Genomic DNA, 27,360 nt, shown 5'->3' on the forward strand with positions numbered 1-27,360 from the left:
CTTCAGGCACTGCTGCTGCAAGAGAACAGATAATTGAACAGATGTTGTCCAGACAGGATCAGAAGGATTGGGCTAAGGGATGAGGGCACATCCCCTAGCAGAACCACACTGGGAAAGGTGACCTCAAGGAAAAGCTCCTCCTGTTGGTCTCTACATGAGCCCTCCTTGCTTAGAAAGACACAGGGAGAAGGATTATTTCCTGAAGTCTTCATAGCACATGGCAGCTGCATAGGGACTGACAAGCAGAGCAGTGCCCGGTGACTCCACCGCCCACCAAAAGGGTGACACACCCTTGTTAGGGCCCGGGGAAGCACCAGTGTGCTGCCAGGAGGTGCCCCTCCAGGGCAGCCTGTGTCCCTCAGCCCCAGCACAGCCAGCAGCCTGCAGGAGAAATGGGCTGTTCCTGCTTTCCATGCATCTCCCCCACAGCATAAGGTGTTCAGGGCAATATCGAGGTACCCCTTGGGCAGGTTGCTCGTTACAAACGTTACCCTCCAGCTCAGGAGCACATCCAGCTGCAAGGGCTGGAAGAGGGATGTCCCTGCAGCTCTGCCCCACAGCAGCACCCCCGTGCCTCATTCTGCTGTGCTTTGGGGGAAATCCAGTGACTCCAAGTCATCTTCCCACCAGCACATTTCCTTCACTGTAGAACTGGGACCTCCCACGGGCACCCACATAGCTCTGTTCCCTGATGTGAGCTGCAGAGACCTTTCTCTGGCTCTGGGTACTCGCAGCCCCAGGACTGAGCTCTTCACTGCCTGGAGCCCTGTCCCAGCGCATCTGTGGAGGTGGAGGCATAGATTGTCTTCCTCCATCCCATCTCCCCAGCCATCAACTCAGTCAGATTTTGCTGTCCTTCCTCATACTAGACACAACCTCGCTTCCTCCAAATCATATGATCAGCTATCCATCCTACCTTCAGCACCCCTTGCCTTATTCAAACATCTCCAAAAACTGCATTCCTTGTGTCTTCCTGTTAAATCCAAGCAAGCATTCATATTCCATCTCCTAAAACCTGCTACTGATCCATCTCCCAAACACAAAGGCCACCATCTACACAGGGGAAGAGCAAACCACTGCTCTCCTCCCTAGATCTAGATCTGTGAAGGCTCAGCCAGCACAGTGCTCATCTGGAGATCCCATGGTGGGTTTTCTTGGGTGCTGGTGCCGCACAGGGCTCCAAAACTGGGAGGGAGTGGAATACTTCCAACACCTTCCCAGCCCAGCTTGTGGCCCCTACAGTCCTTCAGCTCCACACATCTCAGCATCTCTACACCTTCTTCACACCTCTGATGAGCTAGATCTAATCAGTGCCCTCATCCCTTAGCCCAAGCACAGTCTCCATCCCTGGCTTTGACTCTTCTGGTTCTCCAGGGCAAAGAGCTCTTCTGCTGATGTTGTGTCAGTGTAGGACCAGCCACACCACCCTGGGTACTTTGCTTATACATCTATATTCCATCACACAGGATAGGTTCACATCTTGTGGTCCAGGTCTGTGCAGCCACCACACCAAGGAGGTGCCAGCGGTTGAGGGCAGGTACCTTGGACACTCATTCATCCACTCATTCCCATTCCCTTTGGGAAGCAACCAGGTCAGGAAGGCAAGAAAGTCATGCACAGCTTTCAGCTACTGCATTTCCCCATCAATTCACAGTAGAAGCAGGGAAGGCCAGGATAAGCAGCATAGGGGAAAACCAGTCAGGTGGGGAGGAAAGAGAAAGCCAGGCTCTGAAAGCCAGGCACAGACACAGGGTATGGGTTAACAGCAGTTGTCATGCAGCAGTTGAGCAGGAGATCCTGTTCCTTGGTGCTTCCCTCACCTCCACTACCTGCAGGACAAGCATAGCTCTTGCTGGCTTCACTTTATGTCCACAAACCTTTGCCATGAGCACCACAGTCAGGACTGTGCGGGTCCTGTCCCAGTAGCCAGGTTAGATGCAGCAACTCCTGCTCACACACCAAACAAACCCACTTCACTGCCTTGCAGCAGTGCTCTGATTTCTGAGACATCCTCAGAACATCCAGCTTCAGCCACGCTCACTCCTTCCTCCACGGAGCACTTTACACCTGCTTTACAACAGTGTCCACTCAGAACATTGGGGTCAGGCTGGCTGCAGCCCCAGAGCCCCTTCCTAGGGGCGCCTCTCTCCAGAACCTCCCATCCTGCCCTGCAAGAACAGAAACCACACAGCCTTGAGTCCCCCCATCACCAACCACGTGACAAGAGGGAGAGAAAAGGTTCTGAGGAGCACTAGCAGGAACCAAGGAAGAAGCAGAGCCCAAACCCACCCAGCTGTTGAGTACCTTCAGCTGTGTGATCCACACACTGGCAGCTCAAACTTTACGAGCATCCACACACCTAAGGCTGCACACACATGCCAGTCAGCTCTGAGGGACCCTCCCTGGAGACACTGGTAAAGCCACCAAAAGATGCTTTTTACCTGAGAGGAGCATGGAAAAAACCGAAGTGCTGACATGGGACAAAACCTGCTATCTGCTTTCAGTCCTGAAGCATGGGAATACTGATGGAGTTAAGTCCCATTAAAGTTGGATTAGGACCTCTGACACAATCAGAGGAATCCTCTGGTCTTTTGAAGTAGAAATAAAAGTTTTGTCACTGAAGAAGCAAAGGAAGAGGGAGCAAATATGTAAATCAAGGGTTTTCTTTGGGAATTTAAAAGAATCTTTTCAGGGAATAGTGGATAATACGGAAGGTGGAACATCTTCATGTTGATGCAGGAGAGCTCTTGACCTACCCAATTCTGCTGAGGAATGAAGTGACTGAGAGCCCAAGAAGGAACATTAGTTCACACCGGTTATTGGTCTTGTTAAGAAAATAAGTCCGTTAAATCAACACACATGGGCAGGGTGAAGTTTCAGTGGGGATGAACATGCATAGCCTTTTCCAGTGAGCTCATGTTAACGAAATAAAGCCAATGGAGGCCCCGAGTGACCACCAAGCACAGCTGGGTGATGTGTTTAACCAGTCCCTGATGCACTGATTGCACGTGGAAGGCCTCTCAGAAGTCTGTGAAGCTCAGCAGATTCTCAAGTGATGCTTTTTAAATCCTGAAGGGACTGTTTGAAAAACAAAACAAAATTACCCCCAGACAAGGGGCTGTGTTTTAGAAAAATGGAAGAATTGAGCCCAAGAGGCCACCCAGCACTTCTGCCTGGTTCCTCTCACCAGCTGCTGCAAGGTTTGCCAGCTCATCCCTGCTCCATCCCCTCCTGCCCAGATGCCAAGAATTCACTTCAGCGAGATTTGTGGATCTCACAGACATGGTCAGGAAGTCCTGTGGCAAGAGCCCATGTCACTGTACTCCACTCTGTCACTACTCTGTTCTTTCCTGGAGAGAGCAATCCCCACAGGCAGAGCAGGGGATCCCATCAGGGTCCCCTCAGCACAAGGATGGGCCTTTGTATGTGTTTAAGCAGCTCACATCAGCCTGAAGGGCATGAGAACTTGTGCAGAGAAGGATCAGGCAGTGCTAAGTGAATACATATTAATGTGGCCACATAAAATCCTCCATCAAACCTTATTAAACAACAATTCACTTCCTGTTACTGGAAACGGTCAACCTCTGCTTGAAGGGAATAACCATCCCTGAAATGCAGGTTGTTGCAGAACTAAGTGGTGCAAAGCCTGCCCTGCTGCTCCATGGAGTGGGCAATACTGAGTGCTGGAGCAGCTGGACTATGAGGAGTCAGGGCCTCAGCATGTGTGAAGCATCAGCTTAAAGCTGGGATGTCCAGTACAACTTGGGATGTCACAGTGTTCACTGATGAGGCAACGCTCCCAGGAATAACCTCTGCTATAAAGAATTCCTTGGACTGACTGGAGTAGGACTGTCTCCAGCCAGGTATGAGTATTCACTGCCACTGAGTACTTAAAACATACGGATGGATCAGGAACACAAAGTTGTTCATGTAGCACAGATGCAGAAATTCCAACATCTGACACCAAACCTGTGAGGATGGAGCCACCCAGAGGTCCCTCTCCTGTTCTGAAACCCCTGCTCTGCACAGGAGCAGCTTGCTCCATCCAATCAAATTTTAATAGTAAAATTTGTTTTGAAGGCTGTTCTCCTGCCACTGATGCTCCTCATAGGAACTCTGCCAGCAAGGCCAAAAAAGCGGTCTCTCCCTCCCAGAACACAAGTAAAGGTATTTTTGGGGAAGCCATAAAAACTCCCACCATTAGCAGGACTGCTCCTGGAACATTAACTCATGAGCTTCTTACCAGGCCAGTGAAGCGACTGAGCAACTTTCACAGTAAAGGCAGAGTCCCACAGATAACTTTGGTTTCTGCTGACCTTCCACTTGCAGAATTAACATGGGGCACTTAACACTGATGCCTGAAAAACAATTAACTGGAACCCCCATTGTTTAGAATCCCAGAATGGTTTTGAGGTGGAAGGAACCTTCAAGCCCATCTCATTGCACCCCCTGCCATGGGCAGGGACACCGTCCACTAGACCAGATTGCTCCAAGTACTGTCCAACCTGGCCTTGGACACTTCCAGGGATGGGGCAGCCACAGATGAGCAACCAGAGCCTCACCACCCTCATAGGGAAAAATTTCTTCTTAATATCCCATCTAACCCTGCCCTCAGCTTAAGGCCATCCCCCCCCTTGGTCTGTCAATACATGCCTTTGTTTAAACAAAGCTAATTTCATTAAAAAAAAAAAGGGGAAAAAAAAAAGAGAAAAAAGCCACAGGATGAAACAGGTCAGATTCTCAAGGAAATTCCTGTCCACTGGAGATCCATTCCCAATAGACATGGCCACCTCTTTGCTTGCTTCAGTGCAAAGAAGAATCCCAAATTCTGTCCTGTCAAAAGAAACACCTCTTGTTTCATGCAACATCCAGAACTTTTATGGCAAGGACAAACCCATGTCTGCTTAACTGCTGGAATGGGAAGTCTTTTCCAAACCCAGCTTTTTCAATAATAACATCCTTGATGTCCCTATTTTCCAAACCTCAGTGGCCTCCTGTGAGCCCACAGCCACCCCTGGGTTAAGCCTTCCTGGACACCGTGGGCTTTTCCTCGCACTTTCAGCGGCTCCCTGCTGGTACCTTCCTCTTACCAGGTCAGCCTTGCACGGCACCTGAGAGAGTGAATGAGCTGCAACTCCCCCACAGAGGGGGAAAACATTCCAGTGGTAACACTTCAGGGATCTGAAATCTGGGCAACTTCTCAGCACTTCAGTTAAGCAACCTGTTTGATCCATGTGGGACAGAGGAGTTACCACCTGCAGCCAGGCCACTGAGGAGAGTGGCCTGGTGAGAATGCTCCTGGGGATGGAGACATGAGAGAAGGGAATCTTCTTGTTATGTCCTTTCCCCTCTCACTTCTTGCCTGCCCAAAGCTGAGACCTGCCAGGCGCTAAAGCTCAGGCTTTTCGTTCCAAATCTGTGGAGCCCCTCAAGCTGCAGTGGCACCGCTGGAACCTGTGGGCTCTGCTGGAAGGGGACAAGGTGCCAACCTGGCCGTGCTGCATCTGCAGGACGGTATTTCTGCTGCAGCTTTTTCCTCATGAACCCATAGACCCACCGAGGCACGGCAGGAGCTGGACCAGCACATCCAAAGCAGTTGCTCTGAGAGCCCGCTATATGGATTTTTCCTTTTATTGATTAACCCATTTGGAGTTTATTTGCATTGAGGCTGCGTTGCATCTCATTTGTGCTCTCCTAATGAGGCTCCTGCACAGTCAATGTCTCCTGTGCATTAACTACAGGCTCTAGCACAGCCCATGGTCTATGGAGCAACCCCCAGTCCCTGCTCCAGCTCCTCTGGGGCTTGTACACCACTTGGGACAGACTCTGGTGCTCCCAAAGCCCAGCCCTGCCCAGCCCAGCCCGCAGCAGGACAGGAGGTGCACATTTTTAAAGGGGAACAAAACTGGCTGTGGAATAGCTGAGCACACTGGGAAGGAATGACCACTCATAACACATTCCTTTTACAGTAACAGGGCTTCAGAACACGCCACTGTCGTAGCTGTTTGACAATAAACAGCAGTTCCAGGGGAAGATGATTTCCTTTTTCAGAGAAAGGAACCAAGGCATTCCACTCCACCTTCTTCCATACTCCAGGAGCTCGGTGCCAGCCACTCCATCTGCAGCAGCTGGTACAGGCTATGTTCAGCTGCCAAAGCAGTAGCAGAAATGAATGTTGCTCCAAGTAAAGGTGGGTGTGTGTCTACAAGACCCTGAAAAACCTCTCCCTCCTGGTTATTGTTAGAGGCACAAATGGATATCTACCATGTTATTTCTGGATTAGAAAAATAAGGGTACAATAATAACAAACAACAGAGAAGCCTAATAAAACTAGAAAAAGACCTGAGCTGAACCACAATGCTGAGAGACAGGGAGGGTTACCATGAGAAAACACTGAGCAAAGAACCAAAAATTCAACTCACCATTAAGTAGTAAAAGCGAAAGCCCCAATGAAGAGTTGCTGGTTTAAATAACCATTAACCCTGAGCTCACCAGATTTAAAACTACAGCACTAACAACCTACTGATCACTTTCTACATGTTCCCACCTGCACTCTTTCAACTTAAGCTTGCATTTAGAGCACACGATGAACACTATTGGGTGACATCTAATATAATAAATAATAATAATGGCCAGTCTTCGCGAGCGAAGATCCAGGGAAGGTCTTTACACCTTCCAGCCTGCGCATTGGATTTTTTAGGTGAGACACAGTGTGCGTGGAACTGAGCCCACCCTTTAATCCTAAGGTTCATCTGCCGGGGCCAAGCGAGCTTGGACGGTGGCAGCGAGGTCCTTAGGACGTAGGTGGGTTGCCTTTAAGGGCTAACGAGCCCCACCTGCCCGGGAGTGGCCCTGACCGGGAATCGAACCCGGGTCTCCGCGGTGATAGCGCGGCGCCTTTACCACTAGACCACCAGGGGCTCAACTGGGTGACATCTAATACCACACAAATTGGTGCTGTTAGAGGTCTGCAGGCATTGCTGCCACAGGAAGCACCACAAACCCAACCTGAGCTGCAGAACTGCACTGTAGATGTTGTCCAGTGCTATGGTGGAGTTATCAGCACCAATCCACGTGAAAACAGGAAGAAGTGGTCTGGCTGTTGCTTTGGTAGTGGGCAGGAGGCAGTGGAAATCACAAATGAAGCCACATGAACTATCAGAGCCAGATGTGCCATTTCTCTTCCCAACAACAAAAAAAAAGGGAGTAGTGCAATATTGGGACAGGAAGGCACTTTCCCACAGCCTCAGGCAGCACATTCATCATTTCTGAATTAGCAGGGTCGATGAAATAAGAAGCAACTCTCTGGACAACAGGAGGCCCACACAGGAAAACTATCCCTGAGACCGAAAACTCCGGTTTGTCCAACGTCACTGAGCCTGTGGGGACAGCGAAAAGGAACAGAAGAGCAGTTTTGTGAATTGGATGCACTCAATCTGGGCCTTGCACAGGGAAAGCAGGGTGCGGTGCAGCTTTGCGGGTACCGAGTGGTCAGCTCATGCCACTGCTGGTTCCCAAGGGATCAGCCTCACCTGGGGCTAAGCAGGGCCCTTGCTCCAATCCAATCTGCAATTGAAGGCACATGTCACAGGGCAGGAATGATGCTGATTTCCTCACTCACACAGCTCTGGCAGCTGGATAAGTCTTCACAGAAGCAGGAGGCCAATGTACCTCATGCTTTGGTGCTACTACACAACACAGGAAAAGCTGCATGTCCTGACCTGAATTCAGCGCTGAATCAAAGCTGAAAACACATCACAAATTACACTTCATTAGCTTACAGCAGGGTGTATTTACACACACCAACAATCTCTCTTTTGCTTTCCGATAATGACACACCTCAGCTGGAGGAAGGGGCAGTGTTATCATCACCAGAGCTGGCCTAGGCCATAGAAGGGCAAGAAAATATCTCTTCTATTACATGTTGCCACTTGCCTTTTATAGCCTCCTTCCTGATGACTCCAACAGGAATATCTGCCCTCTTTTCCCTCCCAAATTCATACCCCCACCCTTGCAAACATCCAACAAGTTGCTTCCTATGCGCCTGCTTCCCTTTTCCCTCAACGTGTGCAACAGAGTCATGTAATGGAGTAGGATTCTCAACCCCCCAGCCTGCATTTAGCTTCAAGTTCGCTGCTTCTGTGTCCTGTCCAACAGAGGGACAGTGTCCCCATAGCCTGGTTCTTTCTCACCTGTTTTGTGGTCTAATAAGAAATAATAATGAGAGATAATAAGAGATATAAGAGAGCTTATAAAAAGAAGGGACAAGGATGTTTGATATGGGCAGATAGAAACAGGACAAGGCGAAAAGGTTTTAAACTGACAGAGGCCAGAATTAGATGGGATATTAGGAAGACATTCTTCCTTGTAAGGGTGGTGAGACCCCAGCACAGATTATCCAGAGATACTGTGGCTGTCCCACTCCTGGAAGTGTTCAAGGCCAGGTTGGATGGGGCTTGGAGCAACGTGGTCTAGTGGAAGGTGTTCCTGCCCACAGCAGGATGTGGGATTGGATGGTCTGAAAGGTCCCTTCCAACCCAAACCATTCTGGGATTAGCTGTCCCTACTACCATCTAACAAAAAGAAAAAAAAAACACGATGGAAGTACAATTATATTCTCTTTTCTCAGTCGTTAAAAGTGTAGTTCATTGTGGAAACCTGACCATTATAAACGATTAGTTTTCAGTTAGTCGTTTTGAGATTTAACACAGACATACTCAAATCAAGTTATCCAGCAAAGCAGTGGAGCATTGCCAGGAGACTAAGAGCACTGACACAGCATGGCCAGCCCTGTGCAGCCACAGGGCATTGCTCCTTTCTCCCTTCCAGACAGGCAGGGCCCCAGGCTCCTTGATCCCTTCCCTACCGACATCAGGGATCTATGTTCTGCTGCCAAGCACCAGAACCACTGGGGTGGTGCAAAAAGCCAACAAACCAAAAAAGGCCTTGTCCATCAAAGCTGGGAGCAACTTGAAAGAGAGCTCTGCCTGTGGATCCAAACACAGAGGAAGGAGGCAGGGAGAGCACAGTCACACTGCCGTGCAAAAGATCTCATCATGTTAAGGACAAGAAAGCATGGAAAGGAAGACTTAAGAAGAAACTGGAGTAACTTGCCAAATTAGAGTAACCTCCCCACAGGTCAACCAGAATCCATTTCAGATAGACCTGGATGCCACAGGAATGAAGTGCAGAGCCCCTGCGGGAAGGAGGGAAAGGCCCCCAGCAGCAATGAGGGCTTCCAATGGCCCATCCCTGTGGGAATTTCCTGATGATCTGGAAACACTTAATTACACACCTTCTTCCCAGAACACATTGAGCTTTCTGCCACATTGTGTACCCTCTCTAATCCTTGGACGTCATAGATCATCTGCAGGGACACTGGACGTGCCAGTGGGGAAGGGAAGGCAGTGTCAACGTACTACAAGCTTTGACTAAACAACTAAACCCATTCATTCAGATGTTTTCTGTAGACAAGGCTCTTTTGAGATTTATTTTGAATGACAGAAGACTAACAAAGAGCATTATCCTGTTCAACATGCACACAGACAAATTCCTGAGGGAGTCTGACTGCCGAGGAAGTAACAATTGAGTGGTACAACCCTGTGGACGTTTGCAGAAACACCACAGGCTTCTTACAGCCTGTCCCTGGGAACTGTGGACAAAGAAGAGACTGTCACCAAGGAAAATACATAAGATTTCCAATTACAACAAAATAGAGGCTCCAGTTCATGTGGAAATCCGACCTTTAAATCTTGTGAGCTCTATTGCTCAAGACCTGGGAGACTACAGTCCAATAACTATTTCTCATCGCAAAACTGTTCACTGTCTTTTACCTCAGGCAAAACAGAGCATCAGCAGTAAATACAAAAGGTTTTAAAAGAATGGGAGGAATAAGATACCTCCGTGTTAGGGGTATGCAATGGGAGGAATTTTGCTGAGGCTTTGAGTCGTCCTTCACAACAGACAAATCCCAGTGAGCAGCACGAGCATTTGACACAGTAGTGAAACAGTTGTGGTCACACCCCTGTAACACGAGCCCAGTCAGCTGAGTGCAGGATAATCTTGGCAGTGTTAGATTTATGGTTGGACTTGATAATCTTAAAAGGTCTTTTTCAACTTAAATGATTCTATGAATCTGTAATGAATTCATATTCTACGAGGAGTTGCTGCAGAAGAGTTGGGGAAAAAACGCAGGTGTCCATGTGACAACTCTCAAACTTCTCCAATAACTCTGATCTTCTTGCAAAGTTCAGCATCCTCCTATGTTCTACAGCAGAAAGATTAGCTTCAGAAACTGACTTCAGGAAGCTGGTATGGCTGGAGAAGAGAAGGAATGAATTATTTTTAAAGCTGTTTGCTGCTGAGGGAGCATTTGGCTCAGTCCACCTGCACACCCTCAGGCAGCTCCACCACAACAGGAGCACAGTCATCAGGCTCTGCCTCAAAGTCCCATTTAAACTTCTTCGTTAGGTGAGCCTTGAACTTTTCAGCCTTCTTCCTTAGAGGCTCATCAACAGCAGCACTGCACATGCAGGAAAACAGCACCTAAAAGAAAGAGCAGAGGTCACAAAGAGCTCAGCTGTGGCACCAGCTGGGCATCTCTTTCCTACAAGGGCATCATCAACATTCCTGGGAGCACCAGGAAGAGTTTCAGGTTAGGCTACTGGCCAGGGATGTACCAACCTGAAATCACTCCTGTTTTGGGGCTACCTAACCAAAGCCTACACCTCCGATTTCACAGCCCCACCCATCCTGCCTTCACGACACTGAGTACGTGCACTCAGGTAAGAACTCTGAAGCAGGAACACGCATGTAACTGAATTTGTATTATGGAATTCTGAAATATGCTTAAGTGTGAGCTAAGGAAAATGTCTGAGCAGAAGGAATTAAAAAAAAAAAGCATTCTCAGTAGCCGATTTTCCAGCATGTGTCCAAAAGGCCAACCTGCTTCTGCTCCTCTGCTGAACTTGTGATCCAGAATTAATTTCCATAAGAAGAAATTTCCTCTGGGAAAAATGCAGCCTCATATTTGGGAGAGAGCTACTGACAGCTGGATAAATCATTGACAACAAGCAGCAAAGTTTGTTGCTTTGTGGATGATCATTTGTCTTTTCCTTGTTCATTGCACTGTGAAATTCTCTCTTTCTAAAAGAACTTGTACACAACAAGGTTGCTGTTAAAGAAAAAAGATTAAAAGATTTCCCACTTCTCCTCAATGAACTGCACATTACATGAGCTATTCGATCAAGATTTTTTTTCTTTAAACATTGTTAGGGCTGCACAGTTAGTCTTGGTTGTGCTGTACTCTCCTTGCCTTGGATCAAACTCCAAAAATAAAAAGTTGCTGTATTCAGAGCTGAGCAGGAGCTACACAGACAATGCACTTCCCCACACACCTCTGTGCACCTGCCCACGCCCAGTTAACTCTGATGGGTGTGTGTCAAGTGACTGGGTAAGGCAAGTCCCAGGGGTTCCCTGGCACTATTTCAGGGAAATCCCAGGAGAGCAGAGAAGCAGAGAACCTTGAGTGAGGAGAGGCTCACTTAGCAAGGCAAAGTTTTTCTTTGTCACTAGGAATTGATGACTCCTGCCAAAGCTTAAGGGTGGTCCCTTGTGCCAGCACAGCTTCTGCTGCTGAAGCAAAACATAGACTGATGGAACCCAGAGGCGGACAAGACTCAGGCAGCCAAAAACGAAAGATAACCAGCAATAAGGGTGCTTCCCGAATTCCTCTCAGATGAATGGCTGGTTAACATATTCTTTGTACTACTGTAAGCTGACAATGCACAGAGTTGCTCTGAGTGTACTGCAAACAGAGCTGGGTTTTTCAGTCCTGTAATGTGATGGAAAAAAACTACCGAGAGAAATAAAATACAAATTAAAAAAGTGAGATTTGTAAGAATCCAAATTCAAAAAAGTCACTTGATTAAAACAATGCTTCCCATTCCACTTTACCCAGGTAATTAAAACCAAACATGTCAACCCTCCCCAAATCTACAGCAAGAACTTGGGAGTTAAAAGGAGAGGAATGCACCTGCTTTCTGAGAAAGGAGAAGGCATTAAGCACTTGAAGCACTACTAGCCCTAATTACTGCAGGGATTGTTTCACACTTTATCAGCATGTCTGGGTTTGCCTTTTTTTTAAATGAAGTTTTGTTTAGCCAATTTGCTGCACTGTCACAGTACGGTCACAGCCAGCGGGAGTAACTGGTTTCTCTGGTGTTGAATCACATATTTGCCCCTGCCTGTCTCAGCAGAAGCAGCATTTGCTGCATGTTGCAGTAACTATAAATACCCTCTGGATAAGAACTTGACTACAGGTAATCTTCAGCTTTGCTTAAGGCTAGATGGAATGGAAAAGCTTCTAAAATACTATCACTGCCCTAAGGTCAAGTTTTGCTGCAGCTTCCCTGCATACTAAGCAAACCATTCAAACTGCACAAAAATCACTATCATCAGTCCTTTATGCCAAAGTTTTCAGTGTTGGTTTGTAGGTTTTGTTTTTAAAGAACGAATGGCATTTGGGCAAAAATACACAGACAGACATCATTTTTCACTTGCTCAGCCTTTCTCGTAGCTGTTCAGCTGAATGTAGGCAAAGGTCTTAAAAACTTCTAGGACAGGTCTGCTGGTGCAGTCCAGTTGCATTGGACTTGCCAGTCCAGAACTCCAAACCCAAGGCACTGTGGCACGCTGCTTCCAGCACTATTTGCAACACTTCCTCTCCCTGCCAAACTTAATTTTACACTGCATTAGGCTCTTCAAGGCATAATTTGAGCAGACCAAATGCTGAGATGAGAAGCAAATGGCATTTCTCAATGAATAAAATAGGGAAAAAGTAAAAGAAAATTCCTGTGTTCTTAGACAAGCTCACTATCTTCCACACAGCTCAACAGCAGCTAAATTCCTTTTGCAGCTTTTCCCCGGAGTTGCTCTGATGCCCTGTATGCCCTGCTTCCCATTCCTGTTTCTCAGGGGACGGTCACAAATGTACCTGTAAGGTGCCGGTTAAAAAGTTGTCCTGGGAGACAATGTCCACAAAAAAATCTGCTGGGATTTCGTTGAGCTGGTGATACAGCACAGAAATGAGATTGATGTAAAGGTCTTGGTACTTCCCTATGGCGTCTTCAGATCGGCACAGGATGTCTAGGAGTCTTTTCCAGTGCTCAAAGGCGTCGTACACATTCCCAATCAGGAAGCAAATGAAAGCAAACTGCAGCTCACCTGTGTTGATTCAGAAAACAAAACACACATAAGACTGAAAGATATCCAAGGTATGTGTCCTCCCCAAAGCTCTCTAAATGATTGCCAAGTGCTGGTTTGACTTTTGCATATACATCCTGCCAGCAGTGATTGATACTCTAAACACTGACCATTTGCTGATGCTCTGCTCTTCAAAGCAGAACAGGGCAGGTCACCTGTAACTGTGGTTATCATCACTGTAGAGGGACTTCACAAATCCAAACAATGAGCTAGACCTTGCTATTATTTTGTGAGCATTCAGTCCTCCTGAGCCTGGGTATCCAGAGCCACAGCGGACTGCAAACACCACTGCCGTGGAACACTGAGCAGTAGATTCACAGATGTGTTTGCCTTGTGGAATTAAGACTCACAGTCCATCTTACTGGATGCTTGGCATCAGCTATTTTGCCCCTGTTTCCTACGGTAACTTATTGTTTATTCTACAGTTGTCTTTGATAATTTTGAAAAAGAAAAAATTGTATAACATTAATAGAGAAAAAACAGAAGGGAAAAACAAAGGCTTGTAGCTCAGTAGTCTCAGCTGGAAAGCTGGGAGGGCTTCTCCCTCCATCCTATCACAAAACCAAACCCACTCCAGGACCTCCACAGCTTTAGTACTTATTTGTATCACCGATCGTATAAAAGGCTGGGGAGTAGTTGAGCCCTGGGAGATGCAGCCCTGGCTGAGGGGGTTTGGTCTCCCCATTGCAGCACTGGCGCAGCCCAGATGCTGCCATGGCAAGTCTCTGGCAGCACACGGAGCAAAGGCAGGGTATACACCTGCACACAGACAGCACAGAGAGCACGCAGAGTACACACGTCTGAGCTGCCACTGTACCAGCTTGGTAGGGACCGGTCGCTGCACTGGGAACCACTGGCTAGAAGACTTGTACCCCCTCCCCACACATCAGGAACAAGGATCTGGGGGTGTTCAGCCCCACTCAGCACTCCCAGGACTCTGTAAGACCTGTCCTCAAGAGATCAACTTAACAGGCAAAGTGACAGGCTGGTACCAGATGACAGACCTGTGACTGCTGCTTTTGACTTAACCTGAGGCAATCTGGGCTCCAAGAGCAGCACCCAGAAGCCAGAGGCGAGCTGACAGCTCCTGACCCCCAGCATCACATCTTTACACCACAGAGTCTTAGAACAGACTCACAGAACGTCCTGAGCTGGACAGGAATCTCAAGGATCATTGAGTCCAACTCCCCTTCCTTCACAGGATGCCCCAACAATCCCACCATGTGGCAGAGAGTGTTGTCCAAACACCGCTCAAGCCTGAGGCCATGAGCACTGCCCTGGGGACCCTGTTCCAGTGCTCGACCACCCTCTGGGGGAAGAATCTTCTCCTAATATCTACCCTAAACCTCCCTTGACACAGCCCCAGCCATCCCCTAAGATCCTGCCACCAATCACAGAGAGCAGAGATCGATGCTGCCCCTTTGCCCCTTGTGAAGAAGCTACAGACCCCAGTGAGGTCTCTTCTTCAGGCAACTGGAACAGGCCCTATTGCTGCTAAGAACTACACCAACTTCTGTCCTGCAACAAAGAGAGATGCCTCAGGGCACCAGGGAACAGGCACAGGTTTCATCCCAGAGCTCTCATTTCAGTCACAGAACGGTTGGAAGGGACCACAGTGGCGCATCTGGTCCAACCTCCCTGCTCAAGCAGGGTCAGCCCACAGCACAGAATTGTGTCCAAATGGGTCTGGAATATCTCCTGTGAGGGAGACTCCATAACCTCTCTGGGTAATCTGTTTGTGTGCTGTCACCGCACAGGAAAGAAGTTCTTCTTCATATTCAGATGGAACTTCCTGGGTATTGGTTTCTGCCAGTTGCCTCGCATCTCACTGCTGGCAACCACCGAGGAGGGCCTGGCTCCACCCTCTTGGCACCCCTTAAGATATTTACATACAATAATGAGGTCGCCTCTCAGTCGTCTGTTCTTGAGGCTGAACAGGCTCAACTCCCTCAGCCTTCATGACTTTATACCCCTCAATGGGCTATAATCCAAACAGGGGTACAGATTAGGTCTGCCCTGGGCGGTGCTCACCGAGGAGCTCCAGCGGGCGGCCGGGATAGCGCTGCTCCATCACCCGCTCCAGGGCGTAGCTGAGGTCCATGCTGTGCCGGGTGATCTCCTCGGGAGTGGCCCCGTCGGGGTACAGCTGCCTGGGCAGCTCGGTGAAGCGGATGTGGGTGCCGGCCCGGGGCTGCATGCGGGGCAGCCTCGCCAGCCCCTCGGCGTAGCTCCGGCACTCGGCCCCGAGCGGCGGCCGGGGCTGCCCGGCGCGGTCCCTCGTGTGCCGCCCCGCCGGCTCCAGCAGCACCTCCGCGAAGGCGCAGATCTCGCCGCTCTCGGGCTGCAGCTGCTCCGCCGCCGCCTCGCTGATGAAGGAGGTCAGCGAGACCCACTTCTTCAGCGTCTCGTACGGGTACGGGCCCAGGAAGGAGTCCAGCTCCCGCAGGCTCTCCCGGAGCGCCTCGCCCTCCCCGGGGGGCTCCGGTCGCACCGCCTCGCCCGCGGGGTCCCAGCGCAGCAGCCGCACCTCGCGGCGCCGCAGGCTCAGGAAGCGGCCGGAGCGCGGCCCCGTGTCCCGCCCGCCGCCCGCCCTGCCCGCGCTGCAGTGCACGAAGTGCAGCCCCGGCGGGATCATCTTCACGCCACGGAACCGCGGCCCCACGGCCCAAGCGCTGTAGTCGATGCCGAACTCGGTGCCCTCGGGCACGTCCAGCACTACCACGGCCGCGCCCTCGAAGAAGAGCTGCCGGGCCAGCTCGGGGTCCGCCCGCAGGGCCGCCATGGCCGGGCCGGGCCGGGTAGGACGAGCCGCCAAAGCCACCGGACCCGGAGATGGAGCGGGCCCTTCCCGGAAATCCGGGGCGGTGGTTCCGGGCAGGGCGGTGGGAGGAGCCCTCGGCCTCCCCCGACCTTGGGGCCGGGACTGTGCGGCGCTCAGGGTGGAGGTGTCCAGTGAGCAGGGGCTCGTGTCCTCCCGGGGGCCCCCACTCGGCCCCGGCTCCGTCCCTGCCCCCCATCTATCTCCTTGCCCGGTCCCCTCTTCCCCCGGCTGGGTCCTTGTCCCCGTCGTCCATCTCCCTGCTTGGTTTCTGCCCCCCAGGCTCTGTCCCTGACCTTCCCGCTCACCCCCAGCCCGGTCCCTGTCCCCCTGTTCACCCTGGCTCGGTCCCTATCACTCCGTCTGTCCCTCGGCTCGGCTCCTCACCCCCCTGCCCCGTCCCTGTCCCGCCGCGTCCATCCCCAGCTCCCCTGCCCCGTGCTGTTCCACTTTGACCCCTTGAGCGTCCGTGTCTGAGGCTACTCCCCAGTGACCCGATGACCCCAAAGCGGGTCCCACTCCCCCAGCTGGCAGCCATTCCCCCTGTCCTCCCAGCCCTGCAGCGGGACGGACAGATAAGAGCCTGGGACTGATGGACCAGGAGCCCCACAGGACAGACACATGGGGACCCTTGCAGTGACACGCAGATCCCACAGCAGGATAGATCATCCCCACCACCTTGTTCTCCCTCCCAGGATGACAGAGTCAGTGTCCCCAAGAGCAGGGCAGCTCACACTGCCTCTGCATTTTGAGCAACCTCAAAAGCACCTTCACTGCCCCACAGGACTGTACGAGGGCAGCAGCCCCCACATGAAGCTGCTTCCAGCTCCACCAGCCACAATTCCCGACCTGGTGGCACCTTTGTCTGCCCTCAAGAGGCCCCATCTGCAGTGCTGCCTCCAGCTCTGGGGTCCTCAGCACAGGAGGAACATGAAATGATGGAGTGAATCCAGCGGAGGCTGGGGACATGTTCCCAGGGCTGGAGCCCCTCTGCTCTGGAGACAGGCTGGGAGAGCTGGGGGTGTTCACCTGGAGAAGGCTCCAGAGAGCTTAGAGCCCCTTCCAGTGCCTGAAAAGGCTCCAAGAGAGCTGAAGAGGGACTTTGGACAAGAGCCTGGAGTGACAAGGCAAGGGGCAATGGCTTCCCACTGCCAGAGGGCAGAGTTAGATGGGATATTGGGAAGAAATTCTTCCCTGTGAGGGTGGGGAGGCCCTGGCACAGGTTGCCCAGAGAAGCTGTGGCTGCCCCATCCTTGAAAGTATCCAAGGCCAGGTTGGACAGGGCTTGGAACAACCTGGTCTAGTGGAAGGTGTCCCTGCCCAAGGCAGGGGTTTGAACAAGATGAGTTTTAAGGTCCCTTCCGACCCAAACCATTTGAGGATTCTATGATTTTGTGATCTTCTCTTTATACAGAGTTCTGTATTTCCATGTGCAGTGATCCCAGCTGCAAGGTTCCCCTTCACTTCTGCATCTGAGTAGGAAAGAGTTCACTGAGGACCCAAGCTGATTTAGCATCAAACACATTTATTTCACTTTTATTGAATACAAGAACAATGAGCACACACGCATACACCACCGAGCACTGAAAAGGAGTATGACCAAAGGGGGAGAGGGAGAACAAGGGAAGAGAAAAGGAGAGTTAGTGAAGGAACAAGAGAGCATTGCAGTTGGTTGGTAAGGTGCTTCTCAAATAAAAATAAATATTATTATTGTTATTGTTATTATTATTCATGCAATCGCAGGCCACGTTCAGAATGAATTTGTGGGATTGGGTAAAAACAGGCACTCATGTCTCCCACCCCTTTCAACAGAAAGGCCCCTGGAAGAAAACAAGCAGTGACCAGCTATTAAAAACAGAGCGCAGTGATGGGTAGGCTGGAGCTGAGCATCAGAAAGCCATACCTCACCCAGAGAACAAACAGCGAGCTTTTTCTTTCCTTTTTTCCTTTTTTTTAAGAAAAGTTTTAGACACTGCCACCCATAAACGCTGTGGGAGCCAGGGGCTAGGTTTGCTCACTGCAAACAGAACTCACTTCAGTCCAAGCGCACATGAATCCTAACTGTGTAAGGCCTCTCATTTCCACAGGAACCTTCACTTTCCTGACTCTGCACAATGCCAAAAGCAATTCTTGAGGCTCCCAGTGGCCTTGGGGGAGTTGTGGACGTGTCCAAGGGCAATATCCAAGCTGGGTGGGCTCCTCCATGTCTAAAACACACTGTGTGCTGATGAACACCAGCACAGTGGGCAGACCACTGGCCATCCACCACCCCCTCACCCTCTGACAGTGCCATTGGTGGTCATGGCTGGCTTGGGTACATTGGAAAAACAACCAAGAGAAAAGTAGCCTATGCAACTGCTTTAACTCTTTTCAGGTTGGGGGTCTGCTCTCTAAAAGGAGCTGAAGGCGCTTGGCTGGAAGCTGGGGAAACCCTCAAGGGCTGGCAGCCCTACCTGCTTGTGGTCATGCCTTCCACGCTTGCAGGAGAAACCACTCTGCTAGGAGAACAGACTTCACAGGGACATCCTGGTTAGCAACTGGTCAGTCCAACTGCCAGGGAGCAGCTCCCACCGGGGACAGTGAGGGTGGTAAGCAGGATCTGTCATGGCATCCTCCAAGCTGTGGCCTGACAAAACATGCCTATTTCTGGGCACGATCTGTGTGAGGGGTAGGAGACTAAAGGCAAAATGGTGCAGAATCATGGGCCCTTCTGTTTCTGTAGGAGCTAGAGATGATTTCGAGAAGGAAATCCATTTATTTCCTTTCCTTTCTGGTTTTGGTTCTGAGTCTAAGCTAACTGCCTGGTTCACAGTGTACAGAGGCCCTGGGCTCGGTCCATGGTCCCCTTCCAAAGGCAGCCGTGGAGGGAGCCTGTGGCTGAAGGCTGAGCTGGGCCGAGCTGGGAGCAGCTCCACTGACACCTCGTCAACACACACCTGCTTATGCAGAGGGCCTGGGCTCTCCCATCCAGCCTGGGATGCTGCGGACGCTCTGCAGTGATGGACACAGTATGGTTCCTCCACTGCCCATTCCCAGGCAGGTTGGGGAAGGACTGCCACGGTCCTGCCATTGCTGTCCCCAGCCCAAGCGCCTCAGGCAGCCCTTGCCATCACACCTTAGGTATCATGGTAAACAGGGCAGAAACAGCCCTCTGCCTTCGACCCTACTACAAAGTTCAAGTAACTTCATTACTGGGATCCAGAAACAAAGCAAAACCACCCCCACCACTGGCATGGCTCAGTGGGCTGGAGGGGAGCGATGAACACAGTCCAGCTGATCCCATGGCTCTGGCTGGGGGCCAGGAGACAATTCTGCCAACAGCTGTTGCAGCTGGAGCCTCAACTCCCTTCCTTACCCCTCCAAGTCACTGCTGCCCCTCCAAATCTAACCACCATACACGCAGATCAGCTGGAGGGACATTCTTGTCCCTTGCCCTTTCACCTTCCCCCCACAACTAGCAGCAGCTGAAACCTTCTCAGTTCTCTTCTTGCAGGACTCAGAGTCCATGTGTGATCTGAGAGTCTCAAAATACACCAACCACAGTCAAAGAGTTAATAATTTAAAAATGTTGGCACTGTATTTACCAGCACTGTTGAATTATTTCAGCATTGTTCCCTCCCTCCCCCTTTGTTATATATAATAATATACATAACTTAAATGCACATCCATATGAAACCCCACAGGTTGCTCTTTAGAGATGAGAAACCATATACATATCATTTTCTTTGTTTGAAATGAAATCCGTTCCTAAATACCTTCAGAGAACAAGAGGTTGGACAAATGCACAGAGAAGATAAGGAAGGGCAGGGGAAGAGTTAACAGAACTCAAAAAAATGCAGAAGAACCAGCATGGAATGAGGAGAAGGGCAAAACAACACTTGTGAATTGGAAAATAACTCTATGGTCGTAAATTCAGTGTTTTTCTCTCTTCTTTCCAGAGGTGGGGAATGGTTTTGCTTCTGCTTGTGGTTTTTTACTTCAGTTTGCTTACTTCTTGCTTTGTTGCAAAGCAGTTTTTCTTTCCATTCAGTGTGCAACAAATGAACTCATGATTGTGTGTCCTTTAATGTAACATGCAAGATGGTGGCTTATTGTATTGTTACCGATATTATTGTTATTATTATTACTTTTTAAATCTTATTTGATCACCAATCCAGGAAATTCTTTAATTTATCTGCAGAGGGTTGACTTTGTTTGTTGGTGGTGTTTTTTGCTATTCATTTCCAGCATATAGCAGCAGTGCAAGGATGCATTTTGTTTCCTGTTTTTATATATATATATATATATATATGTATGTATATATATATATAATATATTTGCTATTCCTTTTTTAAAAATTTTTGTCTCTTCGTCATGAACATTGCAGCCAGGATGTCTATGTCTTGCTGACAAATCCAGCATGAAGGCTCCTTCTCCCCTGTTCTCCAGGTTGGAATACAGATGTTGACTTCAAGGAACATGTTGGTCAAGATTCCTGTACAAGGCAGATGGAAAGGACCAGTCATGGAGTGCCAATCCATGGAGCACAAATCCATAAGGCTCTTCTTTGTTTGAGGGCACTGGACAGTAACTGCAAACACTTGGGGTCACAGTTTGCACTTAATTAGCAGGAGCTCTGGTAATTAGCAGGCATTCAGTCACTGGGTTGGTGTTGGTGTATGGGGGTGATAAGGGGGAGTCACTGCTCCCTCACTTTAAGCCATTCAACTAAAACTGGGTGGCTCTCATGGGATGTGGGAGTGTCTGGGCTTGCTTGTCTGCACTATGGGACAGGACATACAATTAGGCAGCTCTCCTGACCTTCTCAGCTGCATTGGAGCTCTTTGCTTTTCCAGGCTTAAAAGCTGTCAGTTAAAATATTCATATGATAGAGAAACAGAAAATCCCATTTCCAAGGAGGCTCTCCAAATGCATCTGCACCCTGGCTGCTGCAGAGCCCCTCACACAGTTTTTGACAGTGAGGCTCCCTCTCCTCTCCACCATGCACCCCTGCCTCCCACTGCTCCGACATGGGGGTCTGGTGTCTGTGCCACCCCCGAGGAGCTGATGGAGGTTAATGGGGTCAGAGTGGAGGGTTTAGAGTGGGGCAGGACTCCCCAAGCTCTGAAGAAAAGTGTCTGGGGCTGTGACAGCTTTGGGGGCAACCTCAGGTACTACTGCCACCACCTGTGTGTGTAAAAACACAACCTGGGGATCTGAATGGGACTAAAACCTCTTTTTTGGAAATGCTTGTCTGATACTTCGGATTTTTTTGCAGAACCTTTAGCCAAGTTTCTCAGCCCATCCAAAAAGTTTCTGTCCCCTCTTTCCCTCCCTGCCCCAGGGGGACAAGCAGGTCCTTTCCTCTTTACATAAAAATGACTTTACGTAAAAATGTGAGCCCTGTGCTGAGCAGGAGAGCAAGGTGACTTTTGGTGGAATGGCACCAGCTTTCTAACCACAACCAGGTGGCCATGCCAGAGCCACCATGCCAAGAGCTGCCACTCAGTGCTGAGGGGCACCAACACCCGTGGCTGGTGGGGACCAGAGACATGTGAGCAGTTACCCTCCTTACCCAACAGATACAAATCACATTTGGCAGCTTCACTTACCTGAGGTTTCTTGTCCCTTTCCTCTGGAGAGGGATCTGTTTCTCTGTATACCACAGCTTTGGTTACCAGCATGTCAGGGTGCTGGAGTTTTGCCTCTTTGATTGCTAAAGCCAGTGCCTAGAAACCAGAAGGATGAAAGCATTTATCCTCACTCCCCTACAATTGGGTACCCTGACCGCAACCAGAAAGCAGCTGGAGCTGAGAGGGATCCCAAGGAGCTGAGCGGGATTCCAGGAGGATAAGGATGCAGGGGTTCAGAGCTGAACCCACAGCAGCCTGGCAGAAGAGGCTGGAGCCCAGCACTGATTGGGATCCCTCATGCGATGTCTTTCCCTTCCTGATTTTTCTGTAGAGATGGGCTGCATCCCAGGCTTCCTACTGAAGCCTGGGCAAAGGGACTCCAGCAAAACACTAGAAAAATCTACAAGAATTATCAAATTTATTATTATAATTCTAAAAATTATTTTAGATTCTTTTAATTACTTAATAGTTTTTCTTCTTAAGCAACAAATCCCAAAGGGTTAGGCCACAGGAAAACGACCCCACGGCCCTAGAGGTTTCTGTCAGTCTGTGTTATTTCATCGTGAAAGTGTGTCACTTTTTGTTCCTCTTTCACAGAGAGATTGCCTCTCAAAGAGACATCACCTGGAGTGAGACTGTGGTGAAAGAAAGAAAATACCTGGGTCACTTTGGAGTATTTCAACAAAGAAGGGGCACCTGGAAATGTTTTTTAAGACAATAAAAAGATGATGCCCTCAGTGGTCTCTGTGCTGGGATGTGACCTTTACTGCTGTGTCACTGTGGGAGCTGGGCTGGGTGTCACTGCACTCATGGGAACCTGCCCTGCTGGAAAAGTTCGGGGCCTCAAAAGGGTCAGTTTTTGGAGAGAAGGAGTAAAGAAGTATGTTTTGGGGTAACTCTGCTACATAAAAAGAATGCAGGAGCTTGTAATATTGTTAAATTGACCACGTGTCCAAGATGGTGATTTTAAACCTTTGTGTAACCCTTCTTGTTCCCATAAACCCCTCACTGTACCTGTGGAATGTCTGAGAGATAACTAGAAACTCATCTATTGGTTGTTAACCCCTTGTCATGATTGGTTGTTTGTAAGATGTCCTGTATTCTCACTGGTCACCCTGGGATCCCTCCAAAGGGCACTTAAACCGTTGTTAGATCAATAAAGCGCTCTTCGCCTCTCTTCGCTGCTGGACTCCCTGTGTGCTGTGTGGTCTCTGTCTCCTGGCATAGGGGCCTCCGCTGCCTGTCCCTGCCACGAGGGACGGGCGGAGGGGAGGCGATCTCAGCCCTGGAAACCTTCACAGAGCGGCCGGGAGTGACCCTCCAGAAAGCCCCCAAAACTGCAACAAGTATGAGCCAGAAGTAGAACTATGTGATACTGCATCTGGGGACAGCCACAGCTGGGCAAAGCTGGGTCGTCCTGCTCCTACCTGGTCCTGGTCCACATCTTCATCTCCTGTGATAATGATGCGCTTCTCTATCCGGGTCTCAGAAAATCCCCCTTTCACAGTCTGCACAAGGAGAAAGAAAGCACTCACCCCAGCTGTCCCACTAGCCAGCTCTGGGTGGGTGTAGCTATGCTCATGTGAGGAGGGACAACCCCAGCATCATCTTGGCAACTGACCCCATAATGGGAACTGACCCCATTATGGGAACTGGCCCCATAATTCAGCAGATCTGCTGAATTATCTGTCACTATCCGTGACTCAGTGCATGGTGAGAACTAGTGAGACACAGCTGGCCACAGGTGAGAGGAAGGAAACGGGTTGGGTGGCACACATCCTTCTGCTCAGGTGCCTCACTGAGCTTCTGCTGTCATTTATAAAATCACAGAACCATTTAGGTTGGCAAAGCCCTCTAAGATCATCTAGTTCAACCACCATCTCAGCATTGCCAAGGCCACCACTAACCCATGTCCCCAAGTGCCACAGCTACACATATTTTAAATTCCTCCAGGGATGATGACTCCACTACTGCCCTTGGCAGCCTGTTCCAGTGCCTGACCACCTTTCAGTGAAAAAAACTGCCATAATATCCAATCTAAACCATCCTGGTGTAACTTGAGGCCATTTCCTCTTGTCTTGTCACTTGTTGAATATGAATTGGCAGTGCCCTGGCAGCCATGAGGGCCAACTGTGTCCTGGAGGGCATCAGGCAAAGTATTGCCAGCCAATTGAGGGAGGGGATTGTAATGCTCTGCTCTGCTCTGCTCTGCTCTGCACTGGGGCGGCCTCACCTTGAATATTGTGTGCAGTTTTGGGCACTATAATATAAAAAGCCATTAGAGAGCATCCAAAGGAGACCATAAGGATGTTGAAGGGTCTTGAGGGGAAGCCATGTCAGGAATGACTGAGGTCACTTGGCTTGTTCAGCCTAGAGAAGAGGAGACTGAGGTCAGACCTCATTGGGGTCTTCAGCATCTTTCTGAGGGGCAGGTACTGATCTCTTCTCTCTCTGACCAGTGGCAGGGCCTGAGGGAGCAGCTGGAGCTACGTCAGGGGAGGTTTGGGCTGGATATCAGGAAAAAGTTTTTCACCCAGAGGGTGGTTTGGCACTGAACAGGCTCCCCAGGGCAGTGGCTGCGGCCCCAAGGCTGTGTGAGTTCAAGAAGCATTTGGACAACACTCTCAGGCACATGGTGGGATTGTTAGGGTGTTCCCCAGGAGCTGGACTTCACTGATCCTTGTGGGTGCCTCTAAGAAGAGCGTGTACTTAATTTGGGGATGAAATGGCCATGGGTGAGATCCTCTGCTGCAGCTTTGCCTCCTTCATTTTCCACCATCACTCCCCATGGCCCACACTGGGCTGCGTGCCCACCAGACACTTGGCTGTCCTTGCCTGCTGTCCCCTGTGGTCACACCTGGCTGGCTGGGACAGGCAGTGCACGGGGCTGGGCCAGGCACAGGGCACTCAGAGCGGGGCACTGTGCAGGCTCCCCATTCCCATGGGACAGCACACACACCTTTTCACTTGTAAGGAGGAGAAGGGCACTTTCTGCTGTACTAGTCACAGTATAAATCCACCCATCCTCTAATTCCAGTGGCTTTCAGGACCCTCCAGCTGCCCCCTCCGGAGCTGCTCTCACCTTGGTAACATGGGTGGTGGTGGAAGTGGACAGAGTTTCTGCAGTGGCACTGAATATGCTGGTGAGCATCTCCTTCCCAGCAGAGCCGCTGGAGATCTGTGGGACACAGAGCAGTGGGATTAGGAGACTGTCACAGGGGAGCCTCCTGAAGAAGACTGGGAATCAGAAGATTTTTGGCTGGCCTTGGGTGGCTCCACAGGACACCCAGGGCTAGGAGTATCGTATCCACTGCACCAGGGGCTGGGTATTTTTGGGGAAATATCCTTCTCAGGCAGATACTCAAGGTGTGTATCTGGCATAGGAAAAAGGCCACATGCCGAGGTCCCCTGCTGTCTTGCTCCCCATCCTTCTGAGCATCCTTCTGCTCTTCCCAGTGCCAACATATGAGCCAAGGGTGCCAGTGCTGGGAAGATGGGAAGGGGTCCTCACAGCCCCACAAGGCTGCCTTCCCCCACCCTCCCCTCAAGTCTTAGCCTGGCTGGTGGCACCATGTCCCCCCTCACCGGTGAGAGGGAGCGAAGCTCTGTGGTGGGAACGGCCCCTTTCCCAGCCTTGGTGCTGTGATCCTGAAAGAAGAGCAGATGGGCACGTTGGCTCAGACACAACATGGGGGCAAACATGGCAGGTCACCCTGCACAGACACTTCTTCTGGTGAGGCAGGGTCCCTCATAGCACAGCTGGCCCCAGTTGCCCCTGCTGGAGCAGAGGGACCCCAGGGGACAGCAGTTCCTCTGCCCCTCGAGAGGCCAGTCCCACTTACTGAGGTCACCAGTGCCGTCTCTGTGGTGCCAGCCTGGGCAGTGGCAGTGATGTCCCTGCTGCTCGGGGTGTCCCTGCTGCCTGGGGTGCCTCCGTCCACCTGCTGGGGCAAAGGAAACCAGGTGAGCTTGGAAGTGCCATGGAGTAGGTGACACTCACAGTGACAGTGTGGCTGTCCCTTGCTGCCAGAGGATGCCAGGGCAGACCATGAGGCCAGAGACACGTGCAATGCAGCTGATGGCTGTCACCCTCTGGAGATGTTCCCGTGTGCCAGCACTGCCCAGCAGCATGGCAGATGGGACCAGAGACACAGAAAATATCTCCGGGTGGGCTTTGGTTAGTGTTTTGGGGAATTTAGCAAGCCGAGGGTGAGCAGAGGCCCCCAACCACCCTATTCAGTCCCCCCCCGCTCCCAGCTGCCTGAGGTTTGGCACTGGGGAGCAGGGCCACAGAAGATGGAGCCACCACATCACCTGCACTGTGTCTGTGGTGCTAACCTGTTGGGGAATAGAGCCATCTGCTTCAGGCTTCTTCACACCCAGCCCCAGGCCGACCATCGCAGCATCTGTTTTTGGGGCTGATGGCTGCAGGAGAAACAGAGCGAGTCAGGCCCTGGGGCACAATGCCAACAGCTCTGAGTGCCCTGCCCATGGCAGGGGGTTTGAACAAGATGATCTCTAAGGTCCCTTCCAACCTAAACCATTCTGATTCTATGCTCTCTGTGCACCAGCCCCAACCAGCAGAGCAAACCTGTCACGCATATCTGACATCCTGCAAGTGTCCTACTGAGCCCTATCCTGCAAAGAGCAGGGGCCAGGCTGCTGCCCTGGGCAGACAGCCACCACCCACAGTGCCCTGTGACCCACACACCCCAAATGAGACCCGATGCTCTGTACCTGGGGTTTTCGGGGATTTTTTGGATAGATTTATAGAGACACCATGCGTTAGTTCAAACTAGTCTTCAAAAGGTAGGTGAGACCCACCAAATCAGTTTCACCCATGTGCTGCAGCTGGTTTATGATCTGCACCAGCTCTGGGAGGCTCTGGTTACACCTGGGGTGTCAGAGCCCCAGGGGAACAGAGACAGGCATCCACTACTTCCCCACTACAGGAAACCGGCACTACCAAGGGCACAGGGGATGCTTAGCCAGTGTTCAGCATTCCCAAGCCAGCTGCCCACACTGGCCATGGGGCATATGGAGCAGATCTCCCATGACTATGGCATCAGATGCTCTGCACAAGGTTTTAAGGCTGTCACAGAGAAAGCTCTGTCTAATTTTGCAGCTTTTCCCTGGTTCTAGCACCCTGGCAGCTCTGGACAGGACTAGGGACTTACCTGTCACAGCTGGAGTCTGCCCACAGGCTGACCAGGCAGAAAGTGGCTCTGGCCCAGCACAGAGCTAAGGCCACACTTCACTGAGCTGCAGTTGGCTTCACCATCCTCTCCCCGTGTGTACACTCATCTGCCACATGCATGCACATGCATTTTTGTTACCCCTGTTATAATCCCTCCCAGCACAGGAGTGACTCTCCAGGAGCTCTGATGTGACTCCCACAAGGCACTTGGTAAATCCCTCCCAGCCCCAGCACGACTAGAGGGGTTAGTGGGCACCACAAGGCTCTTCATTACACGAACCGGTCACTGAATTCATGCAAGACATGAGGCCAGTGTCAGTGGTTAGTGCCATGTGCCCTTCCCACGGCATGACATGCTGTTGTGGGGCAAGAGACAGGGCAGCCAAACACAGGGGACCAAGAGGTGACAGTGACTTCTCCTGGCTAGCAGATGCATGAAGCATGCAACAGAGCCATGCACCACAGACGCA

The 27,360-nt window shown here is 50.7% G+C and overlaps 2 protein-coding genes across 13 annotated transcripts in view; both read right to left on the reverse strand.

The window, feature by feature from the left end:
- Window positions 1–9,458: 9,458 nt before the first annotated feature.
- Window positions 9,459–16,089, reverse strand: AAR2 (AAR2 splicing factor). The gene is made up of 3 exons (XM_050313518.1): window positions 15,295–16,089; window positions 12,995–13,224; window positions 9,459–10,545 (listed from the first exon to the last, which is right to left on the reverse strand). Exons 1-3 carry the CDS (start codon window positions 16,043–16,045, stop codon window positions 10,378–10,380), a joined length of 1,149 nt encoding a protein of 382 aa, XP_050169475.1. The 5' UTR covers window positions 16,046–16,089; the 3' UTR covers window positions 9,459–10,377.
- A 1,497-nt stretch (window positions 16,090–17,586) lies between these two features.
- The window catches only part of EPB41L1 (erythrocyte membrane protein band 4.1 like 1), a 66,425-nt gene continuing 56,651 nt past the window's right edge, over window positions 17,587–27,360 (reverse strand). For 8 of the 12 annotated variants that reach the window (XM_050313489.1, XM_050313492.1, XM_050313487.1 and 5 more), the window contains 7 exons: window positions 26,032–26,118; window positions 25,536–25,637; window positions 25,279–25,341; window positions 24,776–24,871; window positions 23,121–23,201; window positions 21,673–21,789; window positions 17,587–20,555 (listed from right to left, as the gene is read on the reverse strand). In XM_050313489.1, the coding sequence (XP_050169446.1) occupies window positions 20,547–20,555; window positions 21,673–21,789; window positions 23,121–23,201; window positions 24,776–24,871; window positions 25,279–25,341; window positions 25,536–25,637; window positions 26,032–26,118 (555 nt within the window). In that variant the 3' untranslated portion in view covers window positions 17,587–20,546. The remainder of the gene's footprint in view (window positions 20,556–21,672; window positions 21,790–23,120; window positions 23,202–24,775; window positions 24,872–25,278; window positions 25,342–25,535; window positions 25,638–26,031; window positions 26,119–27,360) is intronic. The other 4 variants (XM_050313488.1, XM_050313491.1, XM_050313490.1 and 1 more) reach the window with 4 other exon arrangements.

This window comes from Myiozetetes cayanensis, unplaced genomic scaffold (genome assembly GCF_022539395.1).
Source record: "Myiozetetes cayanensis isolate MyiCay16 unplaced genomic scaffold, myiCay2020 scf19, whole genome shotgun sequence".
NCBI lineage: Eukaryota > Metazoa > Chordata > Aves > Passeriformes > Tyrannidae > Myiozetetes > Myiozetetes cayanensis.